This window comes from Macaca mulatta, chromosome 1 (genome assembly GCF_049350105.2).
Source record: "Macaca mulatta isolate MMU2019108-1 chromosome 1, T2T-MMU8v2.0, whole genome shotgun sequence".
In the NCBI taxonomy this organism is placed as follows: domain Eukaryota; kingdom Metazoa; phylum Chordata; class Mammalia; order Primates; family Cercopithecidae; genus Macaca; species Macaca mulatta.
In genome coordinates this window covers 714,921-725,092 of record NC_133406.1, presented here as the reverse complement: position 1 = coordinate 725,092, position 10,172 = coordinate 714,921, and the positions used below count along the sequence as shown (strand labels likewise).

General features: G+C 34.5%; 1 protein-coding gene across 1 annotated transcript; it reads right to left on the bottom strand.

Moving 5' to 3' along the window:
* Positions 1 to 943: 943 nt before the first annotated feature.
* On the bottom strand, positions 944 to 1,894 carry LOC705993 (olfactory receptor 2M3). Its single transcript, XM_001094325.5, has one exon. The coding sequence runs from the start codon at positions 1,892 to 1,894 to the stop codon at positions 944 to 946; it is 951 nt and encodes a 316-aa protein (XP_001094325.2).
* Between the last annotated feature and the right edge of the window lie 8,278 nt (positions 1,895 to 10,172).

Sequence of the window (10,172 nt, the reverse complement as noted above, 5' to 3'; positions counted from 1 at the left end):
TCACTCCTGCAAGAATGGCCATAATCAAAAAATCAAACAATAATAGATGTTGGCAAGGATGTGGTGAAAAGGAAAACTTTTTACACTGTTGATCAGATTGTGAACTATTACAACACTAGGAAAAGTAGTGTGAAGGTTCCTTAAACAACTAAAAGTGGATTTGCCATTTGATCCAGCAAAACCATTCAGTATGTACTGAGAAGAAAAGAAGTCATTATACGAAAAAGATACTTACATGTTGTATGTTTATAGCAACACAATTTGCAATTGCAGCAATATGGAAGCAGCCTAAATGCCCATCACTCAATGAATGGATAAATAAAAGTTGGTATGTATGTGTGTGTGTGTATAAAAATATAAATATACACACACACACACACACACACCATGGAATACTGCTCAGCCATAAAAAGGAATGAATTAATAGCATTTGCAGCAACCTGGTTGGAATTGGAGACTATTATACAAAGTGAAGTCACTCAGGAATGGAAAAATCAAACATCATATGTTCTCACTCATATGTGCCAGCTAAGCTATGAGACATCCAGGCATTAAGAATGATACACTGGACTTTGGGGACTTGGGGGAAATGTTGGGGACTGGAGAAGGAAAAAAGACTATATCTTGGGTACAGTGAACACTACTTGGTTGATGGCTGCACAAATATCTCAGAAATCACTACTAAAGAAGTTATTAATTCAACCAAACACTACTTGTTTCCCAAAAAGATAATAAAAAAATTTAATGTCTTTATTTAAAACGACTTACATTGTAGTCACAACTGAATTGAATGTAAAGATATCTAAAATAGTTTATCTGAAATAAATAATATAGGTGCCCATAAATATGTTGAGCAATGCACACAATTAATGATACTTTTAGGACTTAATAGAAAAAGGAGGATATTAAAAAGAATAATTTAGCAGACATCAAAACATAAAGTTTATGAGGTAACTCTCTCTCCAGACTTTCCCTTTCCTAACATCTTCTTGAATGCTCTGGTCACTTCCTTGTTGCGGAGGCTGTAGATGAGGGGATTCAGCATGGGAGTGAGAATGGTGTAGAATACAGACACCATCTTGTCCTTTATTGGGGATCGATCAGATGTGGGGCGTATGTACATAAACAAACCTGCTCCATAGTACATTCCCACCACTGTGAGGTGAGAGGAACAGGTAGTAAAAGCTTTGCGATGACCCTCTCCAGATCCCATGTGAATCACAGCCAGAATAACTCGAGCATAGGAAGCAATGATGATTGCAACGGGGAAAACAAGCATTACTATACAGCAGATGAAAAGAACCTTTTCAAATATTGATGTGTCATTGCATGAGAGGATTAGTAGGGAAGGGAACTCACAGAAGAAGTGGGCTATTTCCCGAGACCCACAATAGGAGAAGGAAAATGTAGCTACAACATTGATAATTCCATCGGTGGAGCCCAGGATCCAGGAGAAGGCAGCCATAAGTCCACAAATTTGGGGTCTCATGAAATTGGTGTATCTCAGAGGGTGGCAAATGGCAATATAGCGGTCATAAGCCATAACAGCCAACAGAAAGCATTCAGAGCCAAGCAGTGATGTATAGAAGAAAATTTGTGTGGCACAGCCAGCCATAGATATGAATTTGCTGCCAGACAAGTAGTTGAAGGCCATCTTGGGTACAGTGGTGCAGATGAGCATGAAGTCCATGAGGGACAGTTGGCTGAGGAGGAAGTACATGGGGGTGTGTAACTGAGTGTCCAAGTAGATGAGGAGAACCATGGCAGAGTTTCCCATGAAGGCCACTGAAAAGATGGCCAGGACCAGAAAGAAGAGGAAGGTGTGGGTGGGGCTGTGATTGAAGATTCCCAGGAGGATGAAGTCAGAGTTGAAGGTCTGATTCTCCCATGCCATGATGAATATGCTTTTTACCTAGTACCACAAAACCAGTATATTAATTTGGTAAAACTTTACTCAGTGCCTTATAAATCATGTGATTGTGGTAAATTCTGTAGTTTGTTGATCAATACAGCATGACCAGAAGTAGGAAACTCAAAGATTAAGAATTATAGAATCATAAAGAAATATGTTCTTTCAGCACTGTCTCACTTATAAAATTATGGAGCTTGTCCTAAGTTTTTCTTCTGAGCATCCTTTTTCTCCATTAAAAATTAGAAAAACGATATCTAATATGTAATCGAATTTTTCCAAAAGAATATATCTCCAAAGCTAACAGATTGTTCCTATAACATGAGAAGTCTTTTACAGATAAATTGATAGAGAAACTCAGCTGCAGTCTACATGTGACCAACACAATACTAGAAATGGAGAATAAATTTGTGTCTTTGCTCACATGATGGTAGGCATTTTTACCACAGTGTTAAGAAAATCTGTATATTTACCTATTACTTTATAGTTTAGAGTATTTGATCTATACTTTATAGTAAGTTTTTTATACAGTAAGTGGATAAACTGAAAAGACTTTCAATTGTACAAATCAAAGACCTACGCCCTTTTTTCTATAGCTCAGATTTACAAATTAAATTATATTTCTTCCCCAAAAATACTCAGCATGTGTGCTTGTTTAGAAATACATAAAGGGTATAATTATTTAAGGTGTGGTCATATTGGAGTAGAGTGCACCTCTCTAATCCAATATGACTCATGTTCTGATTAGAAGGTGGCCATGTGAATACTGACACACTGGGGAATACGAGGTGATAGGGAAAGTAGGGATTGGAGTGATGCGTCTACAAAGCAAGAAATGCCAAAAACTGTTATCACAAGAGCTTAGGAGAGAGGAATGGGACACATTCGTCCTCTTAGAGCCCTCAGAAATAACTATCCCTGCTGACATCCATCTTGATTTCAGATTTCAAGCCTCCAGAACTGTGAGGTAAAATTATGTTGTTTCAAGATAAACAGTTTGAGATACTCTGTATTGGCATTCCTAGGAAACTAACACACACAATATCTCTCTAGAGAATAAGCACAAAAAAAAAACAAAAAAAAAAAACAAAAAAAAACAGAAATTCAGAAAAGCATGAGATTCACCCTTTCAAGAACACTTACGAAGCCTGGCTATGTGTTCCTCACTGGGGCTACCACAGTAATCAGAACAAACAAAGCCCCTGTCCATTCAGGTCATAGTGAGTGTGATTAGATGCTTACTATAAAACACTTTGGGATTTCATAAGAGGATAAATGTTTTGGAGAAAAGTAAGTCAAAGAAGGCTGTTAATATTGTGTTCAACTTTGAATAAAGCAGTCAAGGGAAACCCCACACATCTAACGGCTTCTGGCAAAGACTGAAGTGAGAAAGAGACCAGACCACAAGAAAGGGTTGTACATAAGTGAATTCCACAAAATGAAATGCAATAAATAGAAAATACGCAGAGAAAATAGAAATGCGTAGAAGATTTTGGGAAACCAGAGGATTTTCTAACTCAAAGTTATGTTTCTTGTATGTTGTGGCATTTAGATTGAATTGTATGAGATACTTATAAATGCATGAGCAAAGCCAGTATGTGAAGAGTGATTATTCCTGGCAATAAAAAATGATGCCATGAACAGAAAGATAAGCCTGGTGAGTAGACTGATTAGACAGAAATGTACTTTTTAAAAATTCATGCATCACATTTTAATGAGACTAAAAATAACACAACAATGAAAGCTTAATAAACCAGGAGCAGCAAGAGAGTTAGAAGAAATTTGCAGAGGAGATGGAATCTGGAATTTGTCCTCATGGGTTGAAATACAATTTTTTAAATAGGGAGGTAGTAAAGTATATCTTTTTGAGTTATATTTATTTACATAAATTTTGAATAATATTGTGGGTAAGAATGAAAAAATTACTGAAACTTAGTTTTACATTTTAATTCAAGAACAACTGTGACCTGGGAATACTAACCTACCAAGAAATGCCTCTTCAGTGCTGGGAAGACACAGAAGGAACCTCCTTATGGGACTCTCGGGAGATTAGAATGTCAATCTTTAAAAGAAAAACAAATCATTTTTGTCAATGAGCGTGAAGAGGGAAACAGGTCTCAACCTCCTCCCTTTCTGGTTTTAAAACAAATGGTTATCAAGAACTTGGATAAACCTGATTATTGGTATCTCAGATCTAGGTTCACTCAATGTCTTGAGAATGAGAAATGGGCATCTCTGGGATCTTTAGTGTTGCAGGTTTCCTACCACAGGGTTCCCTTGTGTTGTCCTCAAGAGGAGGTGGGCTTTTAAGGTCAATCAGTGGAAAAGACTTTGTATTGCCTCAATAATTTCCAGTGCTTATGAGCTGAATTCACTTCAAGAAAATAACTCATCTCAACTTACTTTATGGAACCACCTATTTTGACCATCATACCATAGCTTTCCCAGTTATCTTGATCTTGTCAACTGTTGTAATACACAATTTATGCAAATAAAACTATATTATCTCAAATCTCCACCATAATTTGTCTTTAATTCAGCCTGAAATATTACTCCAAGAAGGAAGCTATGTCATCAAGTTAGCTTCTCCCTATGCTTCTTTTTAACTTGGCAAAGTGTTCTTTACATTTGGGAAACACTACTTCCAAGTCACTAAGTTGAAATGAAATGTTGATTAATTCTACTTGATCATTTAGACATTTCTACTGTATGTTTTACATTCAATTGAATGATGCAGCATTAAAACAAAATTGATTAACAAATGTAAATCTATATATCCCTCTGAATTTTCTCAGTTACATTAGTTTAGGCTGAATTTATATAAATGCACTCTTATTTGTGTTGTATTTTTGCACCTCCCTTCATTGCCTCAAAATTCCTTTCATACCCACGTGCTAACATTATCTTCATTGATTTTGTCCTGTCACAGAGAATGTGGCAAGATATATCACAAATACATAACAGTTCATAAGTGATAAAATTGAAAATACAGAGCACTAGATTGCCCTATGCCTTCTATATTAAGATCCATATGAACATTCATTCAATATGATTCTATAAAGAAAAATAATGTTGTTTCTAGTGAAAAATTTGACATTCTTTCTAAGTTAGTAAGATACATATGAGAAATTGTGCTTACCTTTAGGCACTAGGAATATGAGACCCAATCCTGAAGCTCAGTGTAAGTTATCCAGGATATAAACAATCCAAAAATGCAGTGAATATAACATTGGGATTCCAAGAGATATTTGTATATATTCCTATAAAAATGGATCTGTGGTGAAATATATTAGCAACTCCAAGTTATTCAGGACTAGTCACTGCCAACAAAAGCAGAACATTTTGAGTTTGAGCACTTTACTAGAAGGAATATTTAAAGCAGCTTTTTCAGAATGGATCTGAAATTATGACATCTTGTTTTTTTTTATGAATACCTATTGATATTTCAAAGGTTCCCATGTAATGAGGTACAACACTTTGAACTCTGCATTAGACATTGCCTACCAACTATTTTTCCCTTAATTGAAACTTTATGCTTTTAATTTTATTTATTTTATCTAATCTGCATTGTTTCTGTTGTGATAAACTCCATCATTTTGTAAAAAGATGGTGCATACATTCAGTTTTTTTAAATGTATTTTTTATGTGTTAACATCATGTCCGCAAGAGGAGTCATCAGATTTCATTACACTGTGATACTGTGCATATGCCCAGAGCAATGTATTGTAACACAAAGTTCATGAAAATCATGGTCAGATTTTACGACAGTGTGATACTGTGCACGGGCCAGAGCAACACAGAAACCATGAAAATCTGGGTGAGAAATTGAGAAGGCACTGAGTGAAATGATGAAAAAGAGACATCGAGAGGCCGAAACTTGATCACAAAGAAAGAAGTAAAGCATTACGTGAAATAATGTCAGACAGCATGTGTAATCCACTGAGGTTGCTAAAATGACTTTACCCTTTTGTAATCGGAATGATCAGGATACAAAACAAAACAAAAAATCTCTCATATTAGCAAAAATGGGCATAGTGATTTTATTTGTAATATGAAAATGCAACCTGCATGTGCACTGGCAATGGAATTTATAACCATAAGTATAGGAAGTAGCATTGATGAGTCTCGCAAATAGAATGTTGAATGAACAAAGTAGATCATGGGGAATGACTTCATGAATCCTATTATAGTAATTTAAGCATACACATAAAAATCATTCATTAAGTGCAACAGTCCTGGAATAATGATTGACTACAAAATAGACTTGAAAGTTTACAAGATGAGAGTCGAAGTGTTTTTCAAAAGCACTGGTAATATTTTAAGGCATTTTACAAAATGTATATCTAACATATTTTATAAATAAACATTTTTGTATACTTGAACTTTAATAAAATATGTAAACATACGTGTAAATGTCTTAGAAGAGCACATGACAAATGTAAAGCCTTCATTAATACAGGTTGAGGATTTCTTATCCAAAATGCTTGGGACCAGATGTGTTGCAGATTTCAGACTTTTTCAGACTTTGGAATATCTGCATGTAGATAAAGAGATATCCTTGGAATGGACTCCAAGTGTAGAGACAAAATTCATTTATGTTCAAAGTATACCTTATACACATAGTCTGAGGGTAATTTTATGCCATATTTTAAAATAATTTTGTGTATGGGAGAAAATTTGTGTACACCGAACCATCAGAAAGCAAGAGTGTCACAATCTCATGTCAGCACTGAAAAAGATTCAGGTTTTGGAGTAGTTTGCATATTAGATTTTTGGTTTAGGGATTCTCATCCTCTATGAGCTACAATTATTAAAAGAAAAGAGAATGTGGCCAAAACATTCAAATCATGTCCTGTTCTCATCCGCTACTTTCCTTCTCTGACTCCTATTCACTGTCAATTTCTTTGTCAAATCTACAATACCAGGATATGAAAATATTGAATTTTATCCAATCTTTCACATTGATAAGCTGAGACAGGTAACCACTCCTTCTGCCTCAAGTTGTACCACATTTCTCAAAGTAATATTGCACGAATAAAGTAGAACAACGTTTATAAAATTATTAGCACAAAAATGACGTGAGAAATGAAATCAATCGTCACCATGTTCAGCAGAAATTTTGGCACTAGCTTCCAACCAGTCTTGCTTGGGTTTGGTTAACTTACCTCTTAGTACTGATCTGAATAGTGTGTATTTTCAATGAGACTGTAGGTTCCTGGGAAGGCAAAAATATATAAATATCTTACATGTTTTTATATTTCCATCATCAGAAGAAAAGCACCTAACATACAATGGGTATCTTTATTGTTATTGACAAATCAATGAAGAGACAAAAACTTAAATTTTTAGCCCTTGGGGAATCCATTCCCTTGTCTTTAATTATAAAAGTTTATATTACCTTCTATCTCCTCTCCTAGGTTGTGAAGCAGAATTAGCTTCCTTTTCTTGAAAATCGTACAAAGATAGTGATGACTCCTTCCTTGCAGATTAGTGTAAACTTTCTGAAACTTCTCCTGCCTCTCTCTCACTTGATGAGGTAAAAAATACCAAGTGCTTTCTGTGCAACTGGCACTGTGGTAAAAAAAAAAAAAAAAAAAAAAAGGTTTGTAAACTCACATAACACCTACAACCATTGTGTATGTCAGATACCCTTATTAGACACCTGAATATATTATTATATATTATCTTTAATTATATTCTCATTTTTGAGCCAGCCTTGCATCTCAGGGATAAAGCATACCTGATCATGGTGGATAAGCTTTTTGATGTGCTGCTGGATTCAGTTTGCCAGTATTTTGTTGAGGATTTTTACATTGATAATCATCAAAGATACTGGCCTAAAGTTTTCTTTAGTTGTACCTCCCCCAGGTTTTTTTAATCAAGATAATACTGGCTTCATAGAGTGAGTTAAGGAGGAGCCCCTTATTTCCAATTTTTTGGGATAATTTCAGTATGAATGGTACCAACTGTTCTTTATACTGCTTGTAGAATTCAGCTGTGAATCTCTCTGGTCCTGGGCATGGTTTTTTTTTTTTTTTTTGGATAATGCCTAAATTTCAGAATTCGTTACTAGTCTGTTCAGGGACTCAATTTCTTCCTGGTTCTGTCTTGGGAGGGTGTAAGTACTTAGAAATTTATCCATTTCTTCTAGATTTTCTCGTTTATGTGCATAGAGGTGTCCATAATATTCTGTGATAGTTATTCATATTTCTGTGTGGTCAGTTTTGAAGTATATGTATTATTTTTGTGGTGAGGGCACATAACGTATCAACTTTCTTTACGTTTTCAAAGAATACAATCATGCATCACTTATGACAGGGATACTAAGAAATACGTTGGTAGGCCAGTTTATCATTGTACAGGAATCCTAAAGTGTACTTTCACAAACCTAAATATGTACACACACACACACATTAAATGTCCTGGCATCATTATTATCAATTATTTCTCTTACTTGATCTGTAATGCCAATGGCAAGTGCTACCTATGCTGCATTATAATCCTATGGGATCGCCATCATATATACAGTCTGATCTTGACCAAAATATCCTTATGCAGTTTATGACTGTACAATATAATATCATTTACTATAGTTACTTGTTGTACAATATATCTTCTGTAATTTACTCCTCCTATCTAGCTGTAACTATGCATTTACTGACAAACATCTCTCTGCTTTTCTCTTATTGCAGCCTCTGGTAATCACTATTTTGCTCTTGACTTCCATGAGATCAACTTTTTTAGATTCCACATATGAGGGAGAGCATATGGTATCTGAAATTCTATTTCTGATTTAGTTTACATAATATAATGTCTTCCAGGTTCATCTATGTTGTTGTAAATGGCAAAATTTCATTCTGGTTTATGAGTGAATGAAAATCCATTGTGTATGTATATCATGTTTCATTTATCCATTGATAGATATGTAGGTTGATTTCATATTTTGAGTAATTTTAAGCTGCTTCAAAAAACATGGGAGTGCAAGTATCTCTTCAACACCCCAATTTCATTTTCCTTAGATATATACCCAGTAGTAGCATTGCTGGATCATATAGTAGTCCTATTTTTAATTTTTTGAGAAACCACCATACTGTTTTCCATAATGGCTGTACTAATTTACATTGTCAGCAACAGTGAATAAGGTTTTCCTGTCCCCACATTCTTACCCACACTGGTTATCTTTTGTCTTTTTTTAATAGTCATTCTAACTGTGAAGTGATTATCTGTTCTGTTTTTGATTTGTATTTTCCTGATCATTAGATGCAGACCACTTGTTTTTACCTGTTGGTTACTTGTTTGCTTTCTTTTGAAAAATGTCTATTTAAGCCTTTTGACCATTTTTAACTGGGTTTCTTGCTTTATTTTCATTTATTTATTTATTTATGGCTATTAAGTTTCTTACATATTTTGGATATTAACCCCTTATCATATGTATATTTGGCAAATATTTCCTCCCATTCCATAAGCTGTCTCTTCACTGTGCTGATTGTTCCTTTTGCAGTTTACTGTAATCCTATCTCTCGGGCTTTGTTTTTCTTGCCTGTGCTTTGAGGTCTTATAAAAAGAATCCCCATATCAACGTCATCAAACATTTCCCTTATATTTTCTTCAAGTAGTTTCATTAAGTTTTCCATTTAAGTCATTAAGCCACTTAGAGTTAAGTTTTGTATATGATGAAAGAAAAAACCTATAATTTCATTCTTCTGCATGTGGATATCCAGCTTTATACAAAAGCATTTATTGGAGAGACTGTCCTTTCCCCAATGTATGTTGTTGGCATCTTTGTTGAAAATCAGTTGGTGATAAATGTTTAGATATATATCTGGGCTCTCTATTTTGTTCCAATTGTTTATCAGTCTGTTTTGGTGTTAGTAGTATACTGTTTTCATTATTTGTATCTTTACAGTATATTTTAAAGTCAAGTAGTGTAATGCCTTTAGCTTTGTTCTTTTCCCTCAAGATTGCTTTGGCTAGTCAAGTTCTTTTGTGGTTCCATATGAAATTTAGATTTGTTTCTATTTTTATAAAGAATGCATTAGAATTTTGATAAGGATTTTGTTGAATCTGTAGATTGCTTTAAGTAGTATGAACATTTTAATAATATGAATTCTTCCAATCCATGAACATGAGATATCTTTTCATTTAGTTGTATCTTCAGTTTCTTTCATCAGGGTTTTATAGTTGCTATTGTAGTGACCCTTTTGGTCAAATTTATTTATTCCTTGTGATGAACTCCCTTAGCATTTGTTTGTTTTTATCTGCC